The sequence below is a fragment of the Rhinolophus sinicus genome, chromosome 8, assembly GCF_057876585.1.
Source record: "Rhinolophus sinicus isolate RSI-liver-muscle chromosome 8, RSI-T2T, whole genome shotgun sequence".
NCBI classification, from domain to species: Eukaryota; Metazoa; Chordata; class Mammalia; order Chiroptera; family Rhinolophidae; genus Rhinolophus; species Rhinolophus sinicus.
This window is the reverse complement of record NC_142508.1, coordinates 65,155,360-65,181,065: the sequence shown is the minus strand read 5'-3', so window position 1 is coordinate 65,181,065 and position 25,706 is coordinate 65,155,360. Positions and strand designations below refer to the sequence as shown.

Here is a 25,706-nt window from a genome sequence, read left to right as displayed (position 1 = left end):
TTGGCCATCAGCTGTAACCAGTGAGCCATTGGCCACTAATATAACTGTTGTGGCTACGCTAGCAGAAAAATGGGGGCTAGCAAGAAGATGGTTGCTGAGCTAGCAAGAGCGGATTGCAGCTAGCAAGTGAGGTTGGATTCCAGACAGAAGTGGATGGCAGTTTGCGGATTGTGTGGCTCCTGCTTCCTGTGTCTCCAACCCAGCCTCCAGCGAGACTATAGTGGTATGACTCCCCTACCTATGGCTCCATGGGTGTTCTTTTTTGTCCTCACCATGTCCTGTGTTCTTATGTGGGGAGTGGGACCAGAGACCCCGCATGACACCCAGCATGACACCTGGGCTCCCTGATAAGTGGGCCTTCCCTCTGGGTGCCAGGAGAGGGGCCTTGGCCTCGGGAGACTACTGCCCCCATCCATCGCTGCCCCCTCCTCATGCCTTGGTACTAAGGATCAAGTTTGACCCAGTTACCTCCAACAACTTTGGCTCTCACAGGAAGTGGTTGGGGGAGAGAGAGAGAGAAAGAGAGAGAGTGAGAATGTATTTATTCTGGTCTCTTATATACCTTAGCTGATCTGCCATGGAGGTCTTCATTTAAGTAACATTAAACAACACAGCAAATAAACTTTGCTGCTAGTTTATCAAAAGTGCAAAGCATTACACATACAGCTGTTTCCTATATTAGGCTTAGGTGAAAGGAGAGGGCATAATGTTTATAGTAAACTTTAAAAATGTTATCAAATTAATACATAAAAGTTTTCAAATAGGGCACTGGTTGGCTCAGTGGTTAAGAGCACGGTGTTCATAACACCAAGGTCGCCGGTTCGAGTCTCACGTGGGCCAGTGAGCTGCATCCTCCACAACTAGACTGAAAACAACGACTTAACTTGAAGCTAATGGGTCCTGGAAAAACACACTATTCCCCAATATTCCCCAGTTTTAAAAAAAAGTTTTCAAATGTCTGGTTTTGATTGATTAACTAAATCAAAGTTACACTCCTCTTGACAACAGAATTTGGGCAAAATAGAAAGGATCTTCCCAAAGGCATCAGGGAGTTCACGAGACACTGAAAAATTACTTGTCCAGGATCCAGGGAGAGTGGAAACCCAGAGACGGACCCCGCCTTTGGGATGTTTCTTTCACCAGGGCGGGGCGTTGTGGGGCTAAGGAGAGAGATTAGTGTCCAGGGTCCACCAAGGTAAAGAAAACCCTGATGGACACTTAGTTTTGAGTTGGAACACAAAAGAATACACCCTAGGAGAAAGAGTGAATCAGGCCTGCAGCAATTCTGGTTATTAAGCAATTGTCTCTCAGCTCCAGATCCAGCCTTCTATTCTCTGCTCTGGGGCTCAAGGGAAACTGAAAAGCAGAAAGAGAAAAATGTTTTTCCTGTTCCCGTCAGTGCTGCTCCCGCAGTGGCAGTTGGCTGTAGCCTCCAACTTCTGGCTGTCACAGAGCAGCCTTGTCGTGCCCATTTCGAACACCTGCACCAGCTGAGTAAAGCCTCATCTCAGAAGTCTGAGCCCCAACAATACAGGGCCCTCCTCTAAGCCTCTATCTTCTAACTCCCACCTCTTCCCATTTTTTTCTAAATGGACCCTGAGTTGGATCAGCTCAGCCTGGAAGGATCTGAAATAGGATTAAAGTGATCTCAGAGTGCTACTCAATTGATCCAAAAGGAATCAAGAAAAGAGAGAACAGGTGAAATGAATGGAAAGCACTATTACGATTTTCTGAATTGGAGTACAGAACCCAACCAACTTGGAGCCTGAGGCAAGAAGAAAAATGTGTGCTCTGATGTACATTTTAATGTATTTTTTTTTTGACCACAAGAATTACAAATATATTTAAATCTCAGACCTGGGAAATGGACTATACACAGCCTTCTAGGGGAGAAGAGAAATGCCTTATATGTTCTGACAGCACTGCACCTTTGGCTTGTTTTCAGTGGTTGGTGGAACATGAATAGGAACCATATTGTTGCTTGGAGACATGTCATTTTCATGTCTGTCTGACATTTGCTTCTGGGAAACAATGCAGTATATCTCTGTCAGAATTGTCTGAAAAGCAGCTTCTACATTTGTAGAATCTAAAGCAGATGTCTCAATGAATGACAAACCATTCTTTTCTGCAAAAGCTCTTGCTTCATCTGTAGGAACTGCCCTGAGATGACGCAAATCACTCTTATTGCCCACAAGCATTATAACAATGTTACTATCAGCATGATCTCCCAGTTCTTTCAGCCATCGCTCTACATTTTCATGTGTGAGATGTTTAGCAATGTCATAAACCAGTAAGGCACCTACAGCGCCACGATAGTATGCTGATGTTACAGCTCGGTATCGTTCTTGCCCCGCTGTGTCCCATATCTGTGCCTTTATTGTTTTCCCATCAACCTGGATGCTTCTTGTTGCAAACTCTACTCCAATGGTGCTCTTGCTTTCGAGATTAAACTCATTTCGAGTAAATCGAGACAGGAGATTACTCTTTCCAACACCAGAATCTCCGATAAGGACAACTTTGAAGAGGTAGTCGTACTCGTCGTCGCGGGTGCCCACTGCACGGCCGAGGAGCGAAGGGGCGGGAGCAGCAGTGGTATCGGTGGGACTACGGGTCGCTCTTAATGTATTTTTTTTAAATGTATTTTTCAATGGTTAACCTTTCCAGAACATTAAAATAGTTAAAAAATAATAAAGGACTGAAAAGTAGGTGTACTAAAATTCACAACATTAATTTATGTTTCCATAGCTTTATTTATATCCAAACTAGAATTATAATTTTACTTTCCTGGCTTTAACGGAAGCAAACTCAGGAATAATATTTTCAAAACCTACTTTGTTGCTTAGCTCATTTTCTGTTGAGAGGTTGCCTATTTGACAATTTCTGTTGACCAAATAATTTTTAAATAACTGCAGCTCATTGAACCTTCTTTTACGAGATGCTACTGTGACTGGTTAAAATTTTTTTCAAAGCTAATTCCAAATTTGGATAAAATTCCACTAAACAAAATTTGTGAATCAATTTAAGAAGATCCAAACAGAGTGTTGATTTTATATTACCAGCATCAATATTGCATGTGTGGGAACAGAGCCAGGAGTGCAGTTTCCAGGCTCTCGGCTTCACATGGAAAGGTGTTGGCTCAGGTAGTAAATGGCCATCAACTGTGATTGGATGGCCATCAGATGTGGCTAGTTGGCCGTCAGCTGTAACCAGTGAGCCACTGGCCACTAATACAACTGCTGTGGCTACGCTAGCAGAAAAATGGGGGCTAGCAAGAAGATGGTGGCTGAGCTAACAAGAGTGGATTGCAGTTAGCACGGCGGATTGCAGCTAGCAAGTGAGGTTGGTTGGCAGAGAGAAGTGGACGGCAGGTTGCGGATAGTGTGGCTCCTGCTTCCTGTGTCTCCAACCCAGCCGCCAGCGAGAATATAGTGGTATGACTCCCCTATCCATGGCTCCATGGGTGTTCCTTTTTTGGCCTCACCATGTAATGCGTTCTTATGTGGGGAGCGGGACTAGAGACCCCGCATGACACCCTGCATGACACGTTTCTTAAAATAATTTCAGATGGAATTTCTACAGAACTTAAAATTTCAGAGTAAGAGCCAAATCTGTGCCTGCTTTAGCCAAATCAGGTGTATTCATAGAACATAACTTTTTTCCAGTTAAAAAAAATCTGAAGACATTTGGTTTAAATGTTCATACCTCCATTTCAAATGTAAAATTAGGGCACCTATAATCTCCTTAATTTGTTTAATATGCACTTTTTCCATAATAACTGATATTCTCATTAGATGATTTGCATATTTCCAATTTCTCTCTCTGTTTTTGTTAGTCTGAAAAATGTATTTCCCTTCATTTTTGAAGAATACTTTCATTGTGCACAAAATTCAACATTTGGTAGTTTTCATTCATCAAGTTAAAGATATTCCACTGTGTGTGGATTTTCATTATTTCTGTTGAAAATTTAGTTGTCAGTTTTATTGTTGTTCCTCAAGTTAATGTGATTTTTAAAAATATGACTCCTTTTACGATAATAGTTTTTTTTGGCTCCTTGAAGTTTGACTTTGAAATGCATAGTTTGGAGTTATTATGAACAGTGCTGCTATAAATATTATTTCATATGCCTCTTGGGGAATGTATGCATGCATTCCTCTTGGATATATACCTGGGGTGAAATTGCTCAGTCATGAGATATGCACAGACTATTAGCATTATTATTTTTATTAGCCATTATCTATTATTATCATGTTATTTATTAGCTGTCATTATTAACTCTTTATTAACTTTTAATTTTGGCTATTAGTGCAGTTGCTATTACCATTAATGGCCTGGGGTTAAGATGGAGTAGTTGTCTAAGTAGCCTGTGCCTCTCAGGAAATCGCTGTGGGCCCACATCCAGGGCAGTCCAGCATTGGAGGCCCATGGCCAATTATGTGGCCTGACATTCTGAGCTCTGTCCAAATAGGAACAAAGATATTTGTGATCCAGGCAGGTTCCCTACTTGGGAATCTGAACCATAATTCCCTGAAAGATCCCCAGGTGGTGGTCAGGGGGTCAGGATGGGGACTGAGGCGAGCTACTCAGAAGGAACTCAGAATAGGGTCCCCCTTCTTGCAGCCAGAGCCCCCCACTGTCTTCTTCCAGTGCTGAGTCCAATCATCTGAGGTTCTTCAGGCCACTGCCAACAGGTCTTTGAGTAACTGGTGGTTGAACTGCAGGATGCCTCACCAACCCCCAGCCCTGGGGAGCCTGTGCCACCAGACCACCCCACAGAGAAGGACACTCATGCCTGGTTCCAGTCTGAAATATTTATTTTCAGGAAATGTTTGTGCCTGCACAACAGGGGAACTTGGTGGGATGTCCACGGTTGCCAAAATGACATCTGGCAGGATTAACTGGGTCACAAGAGCCACAGAACGAGAACTGGGAAGGCAGCAATAACTGTGAAGCCTGGGGCTGTGTGGGGGGAGGATTTTGAGAATGGCACCTTAAGTGACAACTTGGGTGTCCAATGCATTGGAGTCTCAGTTAGTTTCTGGTCTGGAGCCATATTCTGTCTCTGATGTAGCGGCGGTAGGACAGAGCGGCAAAAGCTACTCAGCTGCTCATCCGGGAACTCGTCCTCCAAGGGCCTTTGCCCCTTGTTTTCTTCCCGTACCTGGAGGCAGCAGTTGATGGTTAGCAGCCCCCACAGCTTCCCCCAACACACCTGCTCAGACTCCTGAGTACTCCTTTGCCCTGCCCAGCATACCTGTTCAACCTGTTTGAAGACCCGCAGCAGATTTCCGCGAAGGACTCCCTGGAGCTCTTCCTCACTCCAATGACGATTCAGCAACTCCTCTATCAGGGCCGGGTATGTGGACACGTCTTCCAGCCCCTGTGGGAATCTGTGTGGCAACCAGGCAACCAGCTGTTGGGTCCCAGAACAGTTCCCTGGTCCTGACTCAGACCCACAGCCATATGTGTCCACTGAACCCCAACCCTGGTCAGATATGGGAAATGGAGACTTGGAGAGAGTAAATGATTCACCCCTATTCTTCGTCCTTCAGGAGACCCCAAAACCTCCTTGAATATTCATCAAAACTCATTTGAACTATACTATTAAGAACTATGCCTTTCACTGAATGCAAAATTTCTCTCCATACATAAAAAGAAGAAAAACTTTTTAAGAACAGGGTTGAATCCCTGCATGCACAGACCCAGCTGCAAGCAGAGAAGATGGTCAGCCCATACCAAACCTTGTTAAGAGTCTGCTCAGAGGCAGTGGGTCTGTGGCACTGGGAGTGGGTGCACATGCTGGGCAGATGAACTCTGGAGGCTTAGCCAAATATGATGACCCAGAGTGGGGCCAACGGGCCATAGATAGACAGAACAGCCCTGGAAAGAGACCCTGGGTGAGGGGACATGCCAGGTGGGGCAGCAGAACTGTGCTCAAGGCCTAAAGACCATGAAGACCATGCTGTGGTGGGCATGGTGATTGCGAAGGCCCCGCTGCTGCACAGCTAGCCCCAGACAAGCCGCAGGGAAGCACTCACCGGCTGGTCCCATCATAATCTCCGCCAATCCCGATGAATTTGGATCCAATGACAGCCTTGATGTGGTCGAAGTGATCTGGGGGATGGAGAGTGAGCAGTGTGGGGCTTCCAGGGCAGGGAGAGGGGTGGGGGAATCTGTTGATTCCCTTTCCTGCAGTCTGTAGGCCATACAGGCCAATTCCTTCAAGGCCCGGCACCGTGTGCCAACTTGAGGGCTCTGAAGTTTGACCTGAAGTGATCCCTGCTGGCTCTAGACTGGACTTCAGATTTGAAATGGACCCCAGAGCCACAAGTTTGGGTGGTTTCACATCAGGATTCACCCTGCCTCGAGTCTCCCTGAGAACCTACCAGGACTTCTTTCAATGTGTGTGGAAGATGAGAGAGGGACAAAGAATACAACTGACAAAACCCCCCAGAGACCTAAGGGGCTGCCCAGGTCCTTGGCCAGAGGCAGGGGGAGGGTGCTTTGGGAGCCCCTGCAGAGGCCAGATGGTCAGCAGCCAGGCTTTATGTCTCACTGCCTCTCTTATACCCAACAGTATTGCACTACGCACTCTGTGGGTCCAGTTCCATGTGGCACCAAAGTGCTGTGTACTGTTCATTTTTGGGTTTGGGGGAGCTGTGCCTACTGCTAAAGGGTGGGTCAAACTCCTGGGGCTGTTCTGAGGTCCAACCCCCCCCCCCCCGCCCCAAAGACTCAGGTCCAAATCAGAACTGTTCAGACAGCCCAGGCTGGGCCTTACCTGCCACAGTGGACACATTGGCTAACAGGTTGCACTCCATCACCCCCACGGACAAGGACACCATCACGATGCCACCATTCTTCTTCTGCAGGGGTGGACAAATGGACACTCAGCTTGCCCACCTCCCCACCTGCCTGTTAACCTGCTGGACCCCTGTGAGGAAGGTGTTCAGCCCTGGCTTTGAGGTCACAGACTTCACCTCTCTGGTTTGTATGAATGGAGGAGACTCAGCCCTGGTTTGGGTGGTGTCTTGGCCCTGGGTTTGAGGGTTTGGAGGAGTGTTTCCCACCTAGAACGCCACCTTGAGTTCAAGGTTCAGGGGCTGTGGCTTTTAGGGTGGGGGGAAATGTTCAGCCTGGGGTTTGAGAAAGCTGAGGGAACTGGGGCTCAGGTTCAAGGGCTCCTGGTTCAAACCTCTTGCTTTAGGTTCAAGGGCCAGGGCAGTTTCTTACCAGAAGTTGCAGGATATCATCAGGAACATTCCGTGCATTCTTGCACACCCCCCGGGCAGCTGAGTGAGAGAAGATCACAGGTGCCTGTGACACTTCCAGGGCCTGCCGTGCCACAGTGTCTGAGACATGGGACAAGTCTACCATCATTCCCAGGCGGTTCATTTCCACCACCACCTTCTGTAGGGACAGGTTGGGGAGAGGACATCAGGGGTGCACATGTATTTGCATTTATTCTTAGGGAACAGGTGGGGTGTATACATACATGTGGGGCAGGGTAATGGAATCAGGGTCCTCACCTCACCAAAGCTGGTCAGCCCACTGACATTGTTGTAGAAGGTGTGGATGTCTTTAGCTGAGCTTTCTGCCCTGCAGGATGGCCAGGAGGCAGTCAGACTGGTGGCCAAGATATGGCCACAGAGTCTAGAAGCCCTACCGAACCCTCTAACCCTACCAACCCCCTACAGCAAGAGCAGGAACCCAAGCTGGGCTGTGCCTGGGGATCCAGTCTTGCTCTGTGAACCCAGCTCCCCTCCCCACTCCAGGGTCAGTGCCACATCCCAGGGGTAAAGCATGGTCTGGGCCCCAGATCCCTGCCTCAGTGAGCCCATACCATCTGCACTGTGCTCACCAGGGCGTGTTGCAGTTGTGGGTGAGGGTCAAGTAGCGCACACCCAGCATATAGAAGGTACGCAAGACAGAGAGGCTACTGTCCAGTGAGTGGCCGCCCTCCACACCAATGAGGCAAGCCAACTTCCGGGTACTGTTCAGAGCTGGGGGCAAGTAGATCAGGTGATCACTTTCAGGACCTGGGGTACCTCAATCAAATCCCTAACACCTCCCACCAACCTACCTACCTTTAACTGAGGTCACAAGCTCCAGCTCAGAATAGGAGGCACACATACGGCGGATGAGGTCAATTTGCTCCAGGGTCAGGCGCACAGCATCCCGTTCCTGGGTCTGGCATGGGACGTAGGCTGACCAGAACTGGGGGAAGACCAGGGGTTGGTTTGGGCGGGGGCTGCTTTGAAGCTCGTCTTTTCAGTCTCCACAGTCCGCACAGCACCCAGTGGGCCCAGAGGTCACAAGTAATGCACTACTTGTTCTGTGGTACCTGGTGCCCATCAAGCTGTCTTACCGTGGCCCCTGTAGCCCCCAGTAAACATGCCATGGCACTTTTTGGGTCACTATGGTAAGAGTTCCCATGTGACTAACTTGTGGTCTCTAGAGCCCCCAGATGTCTCGACATTCCCCAGCAGCGAGTGGCACTTTGTGGATCCCTCTGATACCTGGGCACCGACGAGACCGTCTCTAAGCCTGTCCAGGCTGGTCTGGCCGTCGCTGAAATTGCGCAGATTCACATCCTGTAGCTGGTTCCGGTAATACTGCCTCAGGACCAGGGGCATGTCATTATGGCTGGAAGGTCAAGGCAGGGTTAGGTCGGGGCAAACGGGTGGACTCCTTTAGGCCTGGATCAGGCAGGACACGTTGCCAGTCCTGGGCCAGCCCCAGGAGCCCCCCACCCCACGCTGTCAGACTACACTAGGACCCTCTAGGCCTGGGCTAGGACCTGTTCCCATCAAGGAGGGGATGAAAGAGGAGGGGAAAGGGTACCCATACATGATGGGAAAGGACATCAGGGGTGGTGTGAAGGAACCTCCTTCATTAGTCCTGCATGCTCAGAACCCGCTCCCCAGCCCAGGGGTGAGCTCCGCCCCCACTGCCCTCACCCCTCAGCCCCCAGCACCTACTAACCCGTCCACGAGCGGGAAGGCCCGCATCAGGGCCTGTGCAAGCTCCCGCAGACTTGGGGTGCTGGGGACGCTGGGTATGGTCTGGGCGCGGGTTATCGGCCGCGGCAGCAACGTCAGCAGGAGGAGTAGATGCACCAGAGGCCTCCAGCAGAGCACGCTGAGACCCTGGAGGCCCACGGGCTGCATGCTGCGCAGGGCCGGACAGGCGGGCAGGATCTCGAGAGCCTGAGAGGGGCGGGCAAAGGGCAGAGGGCGACGATGGGGTCCCAACCGTCGATTCAGGAGATTTGGCTGCGGGGCCTCGCGAGAAGGGAATGGCGTCTCAGGACCTTGCGACGGGTGAACAAGGAGCTGCGACGCCGCGCAACGCGGCCGCCAGGGGGCGGCCGCCCCCTCACAGCTTCCAGGGCGCCCCCCTGGGCTGCGCTGGTCGCCACAGCATGCGCCCACTGGCCTCCCATCTCAGGCTTCCCCGCTCCTGACCGTCTCCGCACACCCACTGCTCCGAGGGGCTGACCCAGGTTGTTCTCCCCCTGTCCCTAGCCTTGCTCTCTGAGAGAGGACCTGGAGTGCTTATCCCAGAGAGTGGCACTCGGCTCTGTGACCTTTTCCCATTGCCTGCAGTCTGGCCCAGGTACCCCCAGGGCCACATACAAGCGTCTTTGTGGTCACAGTGCTCTAGGCTCCGAGTTCATCTGTGCTGGGGCTCGTGGGGTGAGTGTGGGGGAAGAGGTAGTCTCTGGAAATGAGAGGTTAACTTTATGGACTCTGGTTTCAGGAAGGGGCCCTCCTCTGCCCCTGATCTTCTCTCTCCCCACCTTATTCCCTAGTCTGCATGTCCATTCCCCCCAGGACTCCAGCGAGTAAGTGGGAACTGTCAGGAGCACCCTTCTCCCATCTTCCCCAGTTTGCTTCAGGAAAGAGCTCCATCTTCAGGAGATGCTATACCTCTCCAGGGCCTGAGTTGAGGGGCTTTGGGAATGCCAACTGAGCAACTATCTGGGGAGGGTCAGGGAATGTTTACTCAACAGAGTAGGAACCCAGATACTAGTCTATTTGAGTGGAAGGAAATGAGTCATGTCTAGGGCAGCAGAGCCCCCAATCCCAGCAACATTTCTCTCAGAGATGCTGACTGACCTGCTGGCCAGGATCCCTCCTACCTCAGTGTGGAAGCCTCGGCCTTGTTGAGGTCAGAAGTATGGATCCTAAGAAACAGGCTGGCACCTGGTTTTGTGGTTACACCCGCCTTATCTTGTGGCTCTTCTGGCTATAGCTTTCCCAGAAACCTCAAGGGCTAAGTTCTGTCTGTGCTCAGCAGGCCCCACCCTATTCCCAGCCTCAGGCCTTCAGCCTAGTTGCCTCCCTTAAGAACCCCCACCCACACACCCACACCCACAAACACGCACTTAGGGGATGTGCCTTATCACAGAAGCTGAGAGGCTTCTGGGTCTCTGCCCAGACTCCTCATTCCCAGCCTCTTAAGTTTCTACTTTGAACATTGGTACCCACTGGAGCTCCTCCACCTTTGGAACCTTTTCCAGGTGATAGGAGTGACCAGTGTAGTGACCTAATTCTGAGGACTGGAAACCCTAGAAACCTCCCCCAAAATTAAATGAGCAAAAAAACTCTTCCAGAAGGACTAGAGGTCCTAGGTTATCCAGGAGTGGAAGGGTTCCTAGCTTTGGTATATTTGAGGGATTGTGCACTTGCTGTTGCCCAGTGCCTGCTGACCAGGAGGAAGGGCCAACCAAAGGCCCTGTACTGGAGGTGGGGCTGCTCCCTGCCTCCTGTAGCTGGAGCGTTCTCTACGCAGCCCCACTACAAAGCATGAGTCCTCCAGAGCCCTGCTTCAGAGAACAGCAGGTGTGTCCCTGCCCTGAGTGTCTTGTATGCACAAACTCAGACCTCGCTCCCTTCCTGCCACTGTCCCCTACTGCTGGCCAGCAGCCCCCACACCCACTTTTGCAGCTGAGTGGGAAGAGGGAGGACAAACTCTTGGATCTGCTGTTCTCCAAACCAAAAATGTGCATTTGGGGGATAAATAGCTTGTCTCTTCCACTCTTAATAATCCCGTAAGGAACTGGGGGCTATAAAAAATGAGGAAGAGAAGGGCAGGAAGTCCAACAAATAAATAGCAACTGCTGACAGAGGAATGAGAAAGGAGAATTTAGCTTTTTGAGTTTTTTTTTTAGTTTTCCTCCAGGCCCCATGTGGGGACAGAGCCAGGAGAGCAGTTTCCAGGCTCTCGGCCTCACGTGGAAAGGTGCTGGCTTGGTTATTAGATGGCCATCTGCTGTGGCTGGGTGGCCATCAGCTGTTGCCGGTTAGCCATTAGCCACTAATATAACTGCTGTGGCTACCGTGGGTGTTCCTTTTTGGCCTCACCATGTCCTGCGTTCTTGTGCGGGGAGAGAGAGCTGAGACCCTGCATTACAATTAGCCATGCAGTAAATTTTCTGTAACATTCAACTTCAGTCCTTAAATAGGCCGGCACTGCTGGCCATGGCCTTGAGGTTACTATACAAAGCCATCACAGAAAAACAGACACATCCAGATTCTTAGACACTCAGGGGCATGTGAGTACTCACACCCAAGTAGCAAGCAGATTTTAGCCAACAGGGTTGCATATCCTCCCCTTTACCTCCCCTGACACCGTCTCTGTGCCCTGCCCTGTACAGGGGGAAACAAGCACACACTAGTTAAACCTTATCTTCTAGGAGCCTGCAGTATGAGTGAACAGACCAGGATCCAGGGACAATTTGGGGGTAGAAGCTATGCCAAAAGTTATCCAGGTGCTGGCAGTGGGCAGAAGTGGCTGGGAAGCCCAGGGCTGGCTCCAGAGCTGACCTGAAGGTGTGATGCCTCCTCCCCACTGCCCAGCCCTCCCCTTTCAGGGCCTCTCCATATCCTGCTGATTCGGCCTTCAAACATCTCCCCGGTGTGTCCTCACTCTGTTCCCACTGCCTCTTCCCCAGTGCAGACCACCTTCATCTCTCACCTCTTCCTGGTCTCCTCATCTCCAGTGCATTTTCTGCAGAGCAACCGCACCTATACTTTTTTTTTTTTTAAATCTAATGTCATCTTTCTGCCTTAAGTTCTTTTGTGGTTTCCCATTGCTCTGAGGATATACCAAATTCCTTTATTTGGCTCTGAAGTCCTGAGGAGTCTGTTCCCATTGACCTCTCCAGTCTTAGCAAATAGCACAAACCCTCTCACCCTCTGAATTCTGGCCACACCAGATATGCTGCCAACTGCCATAGGGCCTTGGCATGTGCTATCCCCTCATAGCCTCCAACTGGTGGGGCTGTTGAAGCAGGGCCAGCGCAGAAAATCTTGCTACCAGGGAGGAGTATGTGAGCAAGCAGCTTCTCTTCTAATTCTTCACCTGTGCAGTATTTACATAAATCAAGACCTACAGAGGAGGCATAGGTAGAAATAGGCTTCTCCAGGGACCACGCTGATTCCGGTGGCGGAGTCAACTCAACCCCCACTGATCTCCAGTGTATTGTAAGAATATGCAGGGAAGAAAGAAGTCAGACTGAGATAGCCACACAAGATACCTCACATGCTCAGAGTGCAAGGGTGGGGTGGAGGTGGAGGCTGCCTCAGCATCCAATGTTGTCCAGGTGATGGAGACTCATGCTGCCCCTGCTTCTTTCTGGCTGCTGCTCTGGTTCTGTTCCCATGATGACCAACATAGTTAAATTATCAAGAAGCAATAGTCTCCTCATCCAGAAGACACCCACAGACATACATCCTCCAATCACAAAGCTGATGCTATCCTTCCTGAAGTAGCAAACAGTTTACTCATTTTCCTTCCTCAAAAGGCAGCCATCGTTGATCTTGACAGAAGTGTAGTAACCACTAAGGCATCTCACTTCCGCTCAGCCTTCTCCCTAATCCTCACCTTTCTCTTTAGCATCTGTGGGGACAGAGACCCAGAAAGCAATTTCCAGGCTCTCGGCCTCACATAGAAAGGTGCTGGCTCAGGTAGTGGATGGTCATCAGCTATGACTATGACTAGTTGGCCATCAGCTGTTACTGGTTAGCCGTTAGCTACTAATATACCTGCCGTGGCTAAGGTAGCAAAGTGTGTGGCATGGTGGTGTGGCGTCCTGCCCTGGCGTGGTGTGGCGAAGTGTGGATTACGGATTGCAGAGAGGCAGATTGCAGCTAGCAAGTGAGGTTGGTTGGCAGAGACACGTGGACGGCAGGTTTTAGATAGTGTGGCTCCTGCCTCCTGTCTCTCCAGCCCAGCTGCCAGTGAGACTATATTGCCGCCAGCGAGACTATAGTGGTATGACTCCCCTATCTATGGCTCTGTGGGTGTTTCTTTTTGGCCTCACCATGTCCTGCGTTCTTATGTGGGGAGCGGGAGCTGAGAGCCCGCGTGACACCGGGCATGACAGCATCCTTGCCAGCATCTCTGTCCAACCTTCCTAGGGCTGCTTTTTGATGGAGATGAATGATGACTCAGGTCCTCTTGCAGCCAGGCTCTGCCTGATTCCAGGCAGTACAGAGGATCTAGAACACAAGGTCCCCAGAGCAGTCACAGGTGGTGTCTGACAGGTTTGACGTGTCTGACTGGGCTGCTTCTGGGGGCCAGATATTTTGGTGACTTAGGTGTGAAGTCCACAGGGCTTGGGGCTCTCGTCCTGAGGTTGTTTTGCAGGCTGTCCTACATCCTGGAGGTAGTGCCATCAATTGGGAGGAAGCTAGAAGAGTATGAGGTACAGGAGCTTGACCCAGGAAGGCCCTCCATAGAGTTCCTGAGATTCAGATGGCAACTCCTAAATTGTGATATTCAGTTTCCTGGAGGTGATGTGATGAAAGCCAAACCTCTTTGGTGACTTACCGTCTCTAAAAACATAGGTGAGCCTTCTGAATTGTTCAGGTTCAGATTTTGCTGGGACCTCTCCTTCCTCCTCCTTCTTTCCCTCCTCTTGACAGCAGTCTGTAGTGGTTGCCCTGCTGAAGTTGGCCAGTAAACTCAGTGAGGCCACGACCACCATTTTCCGGCACATGGCATCACAACTGCACACAGCAAGCACTCAACCAATATTCGTTAAAGAGAGTCAACTTGGAACTCAGGAAGCTGCCTTCCTTTTCTTCATAGAATAAGGGCATGCGACAACAGTGACAACGTACCAGAGCAGCCAACATTACCGTGTTCGGAGGTGTGATACAGGTTTGATGTGCTTTCATCTATTAAATTCTCACAATAGCCAGTTTTTTACCAGCCTCGTTTTCTAGGTGAGAAAATTGAGGCTCAGTTAGATGAACTTAACTTTCTCAACCAAGAGCTGGCAGGTGGGTCTGTAATCTGATACCAAAATTCCCTTATACCCAGATTTTTCAAACTTTGATCCCTCTAATTCTATTCTCTCTCTGTGACCACTGTAGGTACAGAGCAGTTACCTCAACTGATGGATGCCCTTTCCTGACCTCTGAACCCCTTTGTCTGCAGAACTCCCTGAATGCAAATCTGGAATGCTGGGCAGGGGAATTCCTGAATTTGGGGGCAGCTTGTGAGGACAATGGGACTTAGAGTTTGTGGAAGAGGAATGTATTTAGACTTCTGTTGTCTGGGGCTCTCTGGGATCCCACTCCAGACCCACCTAGAGTTTTTGTCTCTTTTGGTTCCTCCTCTGTGGGTGCTTCAGGCCCTGAGGGGACAGAGCATTGGAGAATGACTCCTAGCCACTTGAAAGGGCTGCTTTGCCTGCTTCTGCAAATGCTGCTTCACCACTTGTTCACCACTACTGCCAGGTTCACCAGGGTTGGGCTGGACCGAACCTGTCTTTAGTGAAGGTTCATGGGACATAAGAAAGCCAGCAGTGGTAGGGAGAGTAGCCCACTGGCCCTGGGGCATAACCCTCCTTGTACCTAGCTGACGCGGAGGACAGGTGTGGGGAGACCAGCTTCTGGATAGGCAATCATGCCCATCTGGCTAAGTCAGGCGGGGATTCCTTGGACTTCTCAACTGCTAGTTTCTGCCTCTCTCACCAGGAGAAACCTCAAATCCCTTACATTCGTTTGTCCAGATATCCTTAGTTGAGCACTCACTGGTGCTGGCCCTTTGCTGGGGTGCGGACAAGTCTTCAGTTATCTATCACACATGCTAGCATAAGCACACAGGAAGGTGGGCTGTGAGCGCACCAGCTGCCAGGAGGCAGCCATGACCAAACATTTACTCCAGGGCATACATAATTTCTCAGTTAGCCTCTAGTTCAGACTTGCTATCTCTTTGCTCACCAGAGCCTGCTCATCTCTGAGGCCTGTCAGACTTGTGTTCCACAACATGTTGTGCACAGGACACCGTGTTCTGGAGCCCTCTGAGCTTCCTGTTTTTATGCCAGAAGTGTGCTCCTCTGCCTGGCTTCTATGGCACTCACAAGTTAGTTTACCCTGTAAAGCTGACCACCTGAGCCCTCACTGAATCCAAATCTGGCTGAACATTAGGCTGCACCTGAGAAGCTTTTATTTTTATTTCTTTTAACTAATTAGGGAAACTTTCAAACATATAAAAGAGTAGAGAGAAGAGTATATTGAACTATGTACCCATCACTCAGCTTCAACAATTATCAACTAATGGCTCATCTTACTTCATTTATACCTTTCCTATCTCCTTCTACAGAATATTTTAAAGCAAATAAGACATTTATTTCATCCATATTTAAGTCTGCATCTCTAAAAGATAAGGGCTCTTTTTAAAAGTTCAATCATGGCAGGGGATCTGAATAGACATTTTCCCAAAGAAGACATACAGATGGCCAACAGGCCCATGAAAAGATGCTCAACATCACTGATCATCAGGGAAATGCAAATCAAAACCACAGAGATACCACCTCACACCTCTTAGAATATTAGATATCACCTCATATGTATTATAAAAAAAAAGAAAAAAAGAAATTAGTGTTGGCGGGGATGTGAAAAAAAGGGAACCCTTGTGCCCTGTTGGTGGGATTGTAAATTGGTGCAGCCACTGTAGAAAACAGAATGAAGGTTCCTCAAAAATTAAAAAGAGAACTACCTTATGACCCAGCAATTCCACTTCTGGGTATTTATCTGAAGAAACAAAAAAGCTAACTCGAAAAGATATACACACCCCTGTGTTCCATGCAGCATTATTTATAATAGCCAAGATACGGAAACAACCTAAGTGCCCATCGATGGATGAATGGATAAAGAAAATGTGGTACACACAATAGCATATTATTCAGCCATAAAAATAAGGAAATCTTGCCATTTGTAACAACATTAAGGAATCTTGAGGGCATTATGCTGATCTAAGTCAGGCAGAGAAAGACAAATACCACATGATACCACTTATATATGGACTCTAAAAAAGAAAAACCAAAAATGAGCTCATAGGTACAGAGAACAGATTGGTGATTGCCAGAAGGGTGGGGGTGGGTGAAATGGATGAAGGGGGTCAAAAGGTACAAGGTAAATAAGTCATGGGGATGTGATGTACAGCATGGTGACTATGTTTAATAATACCGTATTGCATAGTTGAAAGTTGCTAAAAGTAAATCCTAAAAGTTCTTATTACAAGAAAAAACTGTAACTATATATGGTGACAGATGTTAACTAGACTTATTGTGGTGATCATTTCACAATATATAAAAATAGTGAATCATTATGTTGTACACCTGAAAGTTATAGTCCATTATACCTAAATAAAATAAAAATAAATATATACACACCAGTCACTTTACTACCATTCTATTACAGCACCTAAAAAAGTCAACTATACTTAATTAATATCATAAATTATCACGTTCAAATTTCCCCGATTGCCTGATTTTTAAGTAATTGATTTGCATTATAATGTACGAATAGATAAGAACCACCAACATTGTATTTGGTTGTTATATTTCTTAATCCATGGGTTGCTCTTCCTTTTATCTTCCTCGCAACTTATTTGTTGAAAAAATCATGCCCTTTGTTCTTTAGAGTTTGTTGATTGCATCCCATGGTGTCATTTCACATGCTCCTCTGTCGCTTGTGTTTCCTGTAAATCAATTGTTATGGGAAGCTTTTAAAACTGCACATTTCCGGTCTCCACCCTAAAAATGTATTTGGTAGGACTGGTGTTCTCTAATTTTCCTAAGATCCCCAGCTGAATCTGCCTCATGTTTGGTAATTGCCAACCCATCTGATTCTGCCAGTAACCACAAATCAACCTTAGTCACACCAGATATCAGACATAAGATACCAAGGTTCTAATCTCCAGTGGTGGGCAGTGGGGGTGGGGGTGGGGGTCATTGCAGGATGAGGCAATAGCTGTCTTTTGTGAGTTAACTGAGATTCACAGTGGGAAATTTCTGGGAGCCCCAGGGCCTGTGCCTCCTTCCTCTAACCCACGTTAGGGAAACTTCTTAAATTATCAGGACCTTCCCTGATCTTGAGGGTTTGTCTCTGGGAGGCATAACAGTCTTGCTGCTGTGGCCCCCTGAGGACACACAGGGTAGGTGGCTTCCCCTGGGTCTGAGGGCTATGAGATGCTGACAATACCCCCTTCTGTTCTGGGCTGCTGAGGCAGGTGGGGCTGGGACACAGGCTCAAACCCTGTCCTCTTTCTTTTCTGCTGATATTTCCCCACCTCACTCCCCAGGACCAATTGTCCCCTTAACTGCTGAGACTTTCTAGTGGTAACAGCCAACACCGCACTGCCATGACACATAGCAGTCAGAGTGATGTATCAGCTACATCAGATCACTTCTCTACCCTAGTCTAATCCCTCCCATGACTTCCCATCACACTTAAGAGCCACACTCTTCACCATGACTGACAAGGCCCACTATGGTCAGGGCCATGCCTGCCTACTTCCATCACATCTTTCATTATTTTCTCTTTCCTCTCCAGCCACACCAGCCTTTCTGCTGGTCCTAGAACAGGTCAGCCTCATTCCTACTTCAAGGTCTTTGCACTTGCCATTTCCTGCTCCAGGAATACTTTTCTTCCAGCTCCTCACCTGACTCCCTCACATCTCCACTGAAGTGTCACCTCCTCAAAGCTTTCTCTGACTGCCTTGTATAACCTAACACGCCCCCATCACTCTAGCCTTTTATCCTATTTTCTTTATAGTAATTATAATTACTTGAAATGATATTGTTTACTTATGTATCTCTTCCTTTAGTTTGCGGGTGACTTGAGGAGAGGGGCTTTGATGATCTCATTCACCAAAATATCCCAAGCAACCAAAACATCCCAATTTATTGAGCATAGGTGCTCAATAAGTATTTGTTGAATAAATGGATAGACGGATGGGTTGATTGATAGTTGGAATGGCATCTTCTCAGTCCTGTCTCTCTTACACACACATACACACACACACACCACAGGGAAGTACTCATCAGTCTCTGCATTTCTTAAAGAACCTGACTGTGTCTTGCCCCAATTTGCACAGGTGTCATTGCAGGAGCCACATAGAAGTTGCACCCAAGGGTCCTTTTTGGAGCAGGTCTTACAGGACCAGGTACCTCATTTGGGAATGTACTTGAAGGAAACAGAAAGGTTTGGGGCCTGGCCTTGGACAACTGGATTTCAAGTCAGACAGTTACAGAAAATCATTTTATTGAGCAGTCAAGGACCCCACTAGGGTCAGAAAGGCTGGGAGTAAAGGAACATGTGAGACTCAGAAGGGGTGCTGCTCGACTCTATCCATCTTCTTCCTACTCCAGGGAGCAAGTCTTCCTGGGTCTCTCTATTCTATTTCCTGAGACCCCAGGTGGGAGGCTCCTGGGTAGCCAGGGATTGCTTCATTTAGTTTTAAGAATCCCAGCTCTTCATGGTTTGTGTTGGTGGTCGCTGGCAATGACTCCAGGCAGGAGCCCATCTGGTACACTAGGCCTTGCTAAGGCCACTCTGCACCCTCTCACTACTCCTGGGTCCTACTTGGCTCATAGAGTGCAGACTTTTCTTTCTTCTGCCCAAGAAGGGACTCCTGAGGATTGAGTAGAGGAACGTCAGGTTTTCTTCCAGGCCAGCGTCAGTCCTGGGATGTTCAGAGTAGCCTCTCATTTCAAACGTCAGTTTCTGAGGCTCCTTGACCATGGGCGTTTAGCATGGAAGGAGGCTGCTAGCTGAGGAAGGCTCAGCCAGAACAGCACAGATTGTGCCCAGTGGTGGACAGCAGGATTCACTGCCGGAAGAGGCATTAGCTGTCTTAGGCAACTAAACGTTTGCCCTCTCTACAGAGTGCGTTAGCCAGCAAGCTTCTGCGGGGTCAGCCTCCCGACACCGTGCTGCAATTTCCGAATTTTGGGGCTGGAACAACCTAAGTCTTTGTCTGCCTCTGCCAGGACTCGGCGTCTCTTGGGGGTCCGACTGGGGACTGGCTTCTTTGCTTCCACCTTTGCTGGGGTGGCCACAGGAGCATCCCCATAGACCCGGTAGCCACCAACCAGGCAGTATGTCTCCCCATGCCAGCCCATCTGGGTTTCGCCATATCCTTGGTAGAGGACATGGTAGTGACCAGGTGTAGGAGGAAAAATGGGAGCCACTGCTGCTGGAAAGAAAATCAGAACAGATGAGTCACTTCTGCTGTACACTGTCCTGCAAGGACATCCCCTCTCTCATCTTTCTCCCAGTTTCTGGCTGAAGAATTCTAATTTGCTTGGCATCCAAAACACAGCCTTGCCCTATCACCCCTCAGAGTCCCCTAGAGAAGGGATGTTGGCTGCAAAAGCAATTCTGTGGGGCCTATGGCCACAGCAGGAGACCAGAAACTCTGTTCCCCATTCCCAGAGAAAACCGAACCCGAATATAATTGCAACCAGGATCCCCTTCATCTTTCCCACAACAGAGAAAAGTTTTCTTAAGTTCTGTCACTTCTGAGGCTTTAATGGAAATGCTTTTCAAGAGTTGGAAAAAAATAATCTAATATAAATCAGTTAAGAACTATTTCTACCTTGGCAACTCTTCTTGGGCCCCATTCATATTGCCTACTTCAACCACACTGAACTCTGGCCCTCTGATACTTTTATCTAGATTAGAAAAAGGCCAAATACTGAGGCAGACTGACCAGGAGGTTAAGAGGCAGATTCTGGGTGCCAAGTCTAGGCTCACATCAACCCAACCTCCTGGGACACCATTTCCTCAGCCCTCCAGTCTCAGTATCACTTCATCACTCCCCTGGGCTCTTTTCTTCTTCCCATCGATATGACACCACCCTTTTCTCCAGTACTCAGCAGCTCAGTCTGGGATGTGTTTGAGAGGACCCAGGTGGATGTCTACGTGACAGTGCAGAGAAGGTGCCTGGGTTTGAAGGTGAGGTTCATGAGCGGCCATCAGCAGCTCTTCCTCAAACTGCTCCATTTATCATTTGCCAACAAAAATGCACTTGACTTTTGTTAAAAGGCCAATCAGTAAAGGGTCTGAATGGAAGCATCTTATAGTCTGATGGAGAAAACTACATTTATAAAGATTAGAACCTTTATGAACATTTGCCAAGGGGAATACATTGCAATGTCCTCAGCAGTAAGCAGGAACACTGTAGATCCCTGAGGGGGTCCCAGGCCACTCATATTACTTACAGCTAGGCAAGTTCTGAGGTGTGGGCAAGCCCAAAAGCAACATGTCGCAGCCAGGTGAGGTTGTCTATATACCAATGCCTCTTGTACAGATGCCTGGCTTAGGCCTACCTGCTGTGCTGTACTCCCAGGGGACAGAGGACAAGTTAGAGTGAATATAGAAGATCCGGTCAGACATCTCTCTTTCAGGCAACCAAACAGATTGGTATCTGGTAAAGAACTGGTAGGGAAGTTCCCCCTAGAGCACCATGTTTGCTTAGTTACACTGCCATGGAAACTGTGAGAAGGCCTGTGCGGTCATCACTACCAGGTGAGGTCACAGAAGGGATCTGTGACTTGAAGGATGGCTTCAGGCTCTGTGGAGAGCAGGGTGGAGGTAGAGGCACCTTGCCTGGGCCATCACACCTGGCACACCCCATCCATGCCCTAGTCAAGTAGCTACTCCCTGTGGAGCATACCTGTGGGCTGGCATAGCCCCAGGGACCATAGGAGGGCAAGAGAAACCCACATTCTGAGATTAGCGTTAGAGGCAAGATTAACCTGAGACACAGCTAGGTTGTATGGCATTGACCCTAAGAATTCAACAATTGGAGAGGCAGAGATGTATGTGGACTGGGGAATCACGGACGGCTCCTTGGTGGTGAGCCTGAAGGACAAGGGAGATTTGGACGTGTGGAGAAGAGAGGGAAGACATTTCAGCTGGGAAGAATAAAAGCAAAGTCAAGCTCTTCTCGACCTTGTCCTACCTCAAATGTAAATTCATAGAACCCTCATGTTTTTAGAACTGAGAGCTCAAAAAAACTAAGAGGTTAAGGGGCCTACCCAAGACTACGTAGGTAGTGGAGAGATATTCTGCTAAACGGTAGTAAGGACAAGCTCATCACTTTTCAAAGTCACACTGGGAGAGATGCTAAAGGTGCTCCAAGGCAAAATGAGGGTCATGAATGTTCACAAACTGGGAGTGACGGGCCCATTTTAATATGAAATTCAAAACAACTTCCTGACAAAATGATATAATACAAAATGACAACCCAACCATTATACTCCTCTCTCCTTCCAAAAGGCAAATAATGACAATCACGTGGCCACCATGAAAGGATGAGATGTGGGCGCAGCAGCAGCAGCCCAGGTGAAAAACACGGTCAATACTGTGAAGAGGTGCTACTAAAAGACGATTTGGTCCTACTCAGGGGAGGAAATAGACAACTCTGCCCTTAGCATGATCAGACCCATAGCAAGAAACCATATTTGGGGCACCCTTTGATACAGTGTGGCCAAGAACTTACTAGCAATGAGAGAGAACCTCCCTTAAGAGGGGGCTCCCTATCACTGAACTTTAATAAGCAAAGGTGGGACATTTGTTTACTGGGGCTGTTGCAGAGGGGATGCGATCAGGAGGTAGATTGCCTAGGTTACTGTTTTAGAGTTGGGCAACTCTGGTTGAGAACCACAGGACCTACTCCTAAGTTGCTTGAATTAGCATAGTGCATGTTAGGACAGATGAAACCAGGCCTAATTAGAGCCGACTACCTTTGGGAAGTGGCAGGAGATAAAATGTGAAGAAGGCTCTGGAGGAGGTTCGTACTGGCAGGTGGGCCAGCATGAGGCCACTCAGATTTCCCAAGATGCCAGAGAGATTGTCTGGGAGCATCACTCTGATCTGGGGAGGCTACTGGTATCTCCTGTAAGGAGCTGGCTGGGCCTCTGGGGAAGGCAGAATAGCATAGACAAATGGTTTATCAACTTAAGAGAGCTTGAGACCCACCTAGGAATTCCACAGAACAATTTAAAAATACTTATATGAGAATTATTGGGCCAACAAACCCTAAGAAAACATCCAGATCTGGAGTGGGGCTCAAGAATCTGCACTTTTAACAAGTTTCCTGGGCAGTTCTGCCACAGGGGCTCGTGGATAGTGACCAAATTATTGTCTAAACTGAGTCACTTTTGAGAATCAAAGTGGGCAATATTAAAAACTGTGTTAGGCATAGATGTAAATACAGAATAGTCAAGAAAAACAGAGATGTAGTTATTCTATGCATGAATCACATTTGAGAAAAGCTAACATGGTGAAGAATAAATACAACCCTTGGTGCAGACAGACCAGATTCTGTACTTACTGTGTGATTCTGAGCAAAGTTCTTTTATCCTTCGGCGCCTCAGTTTCTTCATATGGAAAAGAGCTGATTTTACATTTAGTGCAATATTCTCTTTTGGCAAAGGTTGCCTTGACCCCTTTGTTCTCGGCAACCTTATCTTTTTCAGTGTGCAAGTATTTTTAAGTTGTTTTATGGAGTATTCTATTTGACTCTCAATTATTATTTTAGGCCAAGATTATGTAATGTTGCAGAGACTGGAACCTAGGCTATAGAGAGATGCTATATGCATCTGGGAAAGAAGGCAGAGACTGGAAAACCAGCCAATACTTCTGTCAGTCTGCCTTTTATTCTTCTGCCAGTATTTCCCAGAGTGATTTCACCGAGTGCCCAAGGTTGCCCTGGGCCTTGTTGGTTGGTGAAGAAAATTTCTCTACCTTTAGTCACATCCCCTTTTCCATCTCGTGAGGGTGCTTAATTGATGTTTTAGGGGCAGGAAATAAAATCTAAATGTTTACGAATTGAAACATCAATTGAAAGAGCCTCTGTCCTAGGTGTGGTAGCTTGGAGTGTGAGATTTCTCAGAATCCGATGAGTTCTGCCCCAGTAGTAACTATTATTAGCAGAGACCCATAAAAACATTGTTAGAAATCATGACATAATACAAAGTCAAAAAATCTACTTTATTTTTCACAAGGGATGAGAAAGACTACAGAGCCATGCTCAGTAGCTCATCCTCCAATGCTGGACAGCAGCTTCCCAGACGTTCAGGGGTGACTGGGCAGTGTTCTACTGACAAGTGTGCTCACCCACCCAGCACACAGGCAAAAATCCATTAGGGCACATTTAAGCCAGCTGGGGCAAAGGCTCTCTTACTGAGGACTCTAGTCCTGGAAGGCTTCTCTTCCGGCGAGCTGCCAGCTCAATCTTCTGAACCAGGCTCACATCCCAGGGATGAGTAACAAAGCTGATGACAGTTCCTGGCACCTTACTCCCCACACGGCCCACCCTCCCTGCTCTGTGGATGTAATCTTGTAGGGTGAGGGGGAAATCATAATTGACAACTAGCTCCACATTGGTACTGTCCAGACCCCGAGAGGCTATGTCTGTGCAGAGAAGTATGTCTCGGGAGCCCTTCTGGAAGGACTGGAAGATACCTGCCCTCATTGAGGCTGGCATTTGTCCCTGCAGCCTTAGGTGCTGGATTTTGTGGTCATCCAGAATATATCCTAGCCAGTTCACAGTGCTGGAGCTATTACAGAACACCAGAACAGTTCCGGAGGGGCCAGTCCGACGTGCTCTGTCATGCTGCTTGAGGATCTGCACCAACTCAGCCACCTTCTCTGCTCCCTTCAGCCTCATAAATGTCTGTTTGACATGAGGCATGATACAGTGGAGCTTGGAGCTCGTGATGGTGGTTAGAGAGTCTGAGCTGGCAACTTTACTCAGCAGCTGGCCTACACCTTCGGGAAATGTGGCCCCCACCAGCACCAACTGAGCTTTGGGATTGAAGGGGTCTTTTAAGTCATCTGGGCCTTCTGCTATATGGCTCTTCTCCAAGATGTAGTCCACGAGTTCCAGGAAACTTGCATCCAACAGTGTGTCTGCCTCATCCAACACCAAGTAGGACAGCTGCTCCAGGCTGACCAGTTGACGTTTCAGGGCTTTCCACAGAGCCCCCGGAGTAGCCACTAGCACATCTGCTGGAGGTTGTTTGGACAGTTGCAGCCTGATCCTACTCATGCCATGGGCTCCCCCTAACTTCCGCACCTGGAATCCCAAGGAGAAGCCTAAGGGCTGGGCCACGGCCTGCACCTGTTCAGCTAATTCTCGCGAAGGCACAAGGACCAGGCCTCGGGGAGCAGGGATAGTGAAGGAGTCCAGGTGTGGCCGGCCTAAGAGCCGTTGAAGCAGAGGTAGTAGGTAGCTGAGGGTCTTGCCACTGCCTGTTTCCGCGGCGCAAAGGATGTGGCGGCCGCGAAGCAGTGGTGGGATGGTACTCGACTGCACGGTGGTAGGCCGAACGACTTCGGGAGCAACCTCCCGTAGTGCTCGCAGCACGGGGGACTCCAGACCCAGATCGGCAAAGCTGCCCTCAGACGAGAGGTTCCGTAGCGCTGGCGCCTCGTGTTGTGCGCGCTCGATGGAGAAGTGGTCCCAGCGGGCACGCCGATTCTTCCAGCCCCGCGAAGCGAGTGGCGCGGTCTCCCAACGAGCCAGCGTGAGGCGCGCCGGCTGGTTTAACTCCGGCCGCCGCGCGGAGATCAGCAGCCGGCCAGGTCGCACCAGCACCGGCCGCGGGGGGCTCCGCCGCCCGCTATGCCGTTGTTCCTGCCGCCGCAGTAGAGTCCGTGGGATGCGCACCACGGGCAGGGGATCGTCGGGACCGCTAACTGCCAGGTCCCGTCGAGGCGACAGAAGCAAACGAACCGTGAGTAATGAAAGCCGCGGCGGCAGTGCTAGAGCCATAGTCTCCTGCGTGCCGAGGCGCACGGCAGTGACGTCACGGGCGCGCCAAGCCTTGCAGATGGTGGCTGGCGCGGCTCAGTAGGGCACGCACGCGGAATTGGCGAACCGGGAGGAAGGTGCGATATCTGTAGAGTTTGGCAGCGGCGAGGTCTGTAGGTCCGAATAGGGGTTGGCGACAACCAGACCCGGGCCATCCTTGGGGAAGGTCGCGCAAAGGAGGCAGGACCGGGGTCTGGCGGTACGCGGCGACGGGGCCCTGGCCTTAGGGACCAGGAGGGCGGAGGGCTTCTGGCCATTGGGTGTCGCATCCCTGCGATTCTCCTTTATCGCCCTCACCGCCCCTGTGATGGCTGGTCCAGTGCTGGTCTCACTCTGTAAACTCCGAGGGTCCGGCGATGTTTTCCCAGATGTGTACCCCGCGCAAAGTCTGCTAATAAATGTTTATTGAGAGTGAATGAATGAGCAGGCCTGGTGGCCGAGATAAGCAAGGGCCAGATGTGGTAGATCTAGACTCACCCATCCCACCCCTCACCCCCACCCAGCTGAGATCTCAGAGGGCAAGCTGGTAGCCTTCGCTTATTCTCTCTGAAGATCTTCAAGCTTTGTTTCAAGTGGACTCA

At 49.2% G+C, this 25,706-nt stretch overlaps 4 protein-coding genes and 1 pseudogene across 11 annotated transcripts in view; 1 reads left to right on the top strand and 4 right to left on the bottom strand.

Annotated features, from left to right (window-relative positions):
• Positions 1–1,824: 1,824 nt before the first annotated feature.
• LOC109459218 (ras-related protein Rab-11A pseudogene) lies at positions 1,825–4,518 on the bottom strand (annotated as a pseudogene).
• A 270-nt stretch (positions 4,519–4,788) lies between these two features.
• DPEP2 (dipeptidase 2) lies at positions 4,789–12,693 on the bottom strand. Of its 3 annotated transcripts, none has more exons than XM_019753763.3 (11): positions 12,547–12,693; positions 8,983–9,206; positions 8,517–8,643; positions 8,085–8,214; positions 7,859–8,000; positions 7,527–7,596; positions 7,231–7,407; positions 6,779–6,863; positions 6,036–6,111; positions 5,252–5,387; positions 4,789–5,158 (listed from the first exon to the last, which is right to left on the bottom strand). In XM_019753763.3, exons 2-11 carry the CDS (start codon positions 9,165–9,167, stop codon positions 4,901–4,903), a joined length of 1,386 nt encoding a protein of 461 aa, XP_019609322.3. In that variant the 5' UTR covers positions 9,168–9,206; positions 12,547–12,693; the 3' UTR covers positions 4,789–4,900. The 3 variants fall into 3 exon arrangements, with proteins under 3 accessions (XP_019609322.3, XP_019609304.3, XP_019609313.3); XM_019753745.3 differs by having other exon boundaries at positions 12,542–12,685; XM_019753754.3 differs by lacking the exon at positions 12,547–12,693 and adding an exon at positions 10,142–10,299.
• A 5,866-nt stretch (positions 12,694–18,559) lies between these two features.
• DPEP2NB (DPEP2 neighbor) lies at positions 18,560–23,164 on the bottom strand. 2 transcript variants are annotated; one of them, XM_088800299.1, is made up of 2 exons: positions 20,633–23,164; positions 18,560–19,497 (listed from the first exon to the last, which is right to left on the bottom strand). In XM_088800299.1, exons 1-2 carry the CDS (start codon positions 20,697–20,699, stop codon positions 19,193–19,195), a joined length of 372 nt encoding a protein of 123 aa, XP_088656425.1. In that variant the 5' UTR covers positions 20,700–23,164; the 3' UTR covers positions 18,560–19,192. The 2 variants fall into 2 exon arrangements, with proteins under 2 accessions (XP_088656425.1, XP_074170804.1); XM_074314703.2 differs by having other exon boundaries at positions 22,642–23,164.
• Positions 23,165–23,281: 117 nt separating this feature from the next.
• On the bottom strand, positions 23,282–25,146 carry DDX28 (DEAD-box helicase 28). The gene has a single exon (XM_074314685.2). The coding sequence runs from the start codon at positions 25,084–25,086 to the stop codon at positions 23,464–23,466; it is 1,623 nt and encodes a 540-aa protein (XP_074170786.2). The 5' UTR covers positions 25,087–25,146; the 3' UTR covers positions 23,282–23,463.
• DUS2 (dihydrouridine synthase 2) overlaps positions 25,121–25,706 on the top strand; it is a 37,867-nt gene continuing 37,281 nt past the window's right edge. For 2 of the 5 annotated variants that reach the window (XM_074314689.2, XM_088800296.1), the window contains exon 1: positions 25,121–25,202. The gene's annotated coding sequence lies outside the window, so the exon portion shown is untranslated. Of the gene's footprint in view, positions 25,325–25,706 lie in introns of all 5 variants that reach the window. The other 3 variants (XM_074314690.2, XM_088800297.1, XM_088800298.1) reach the window with 3 other exon arrangements.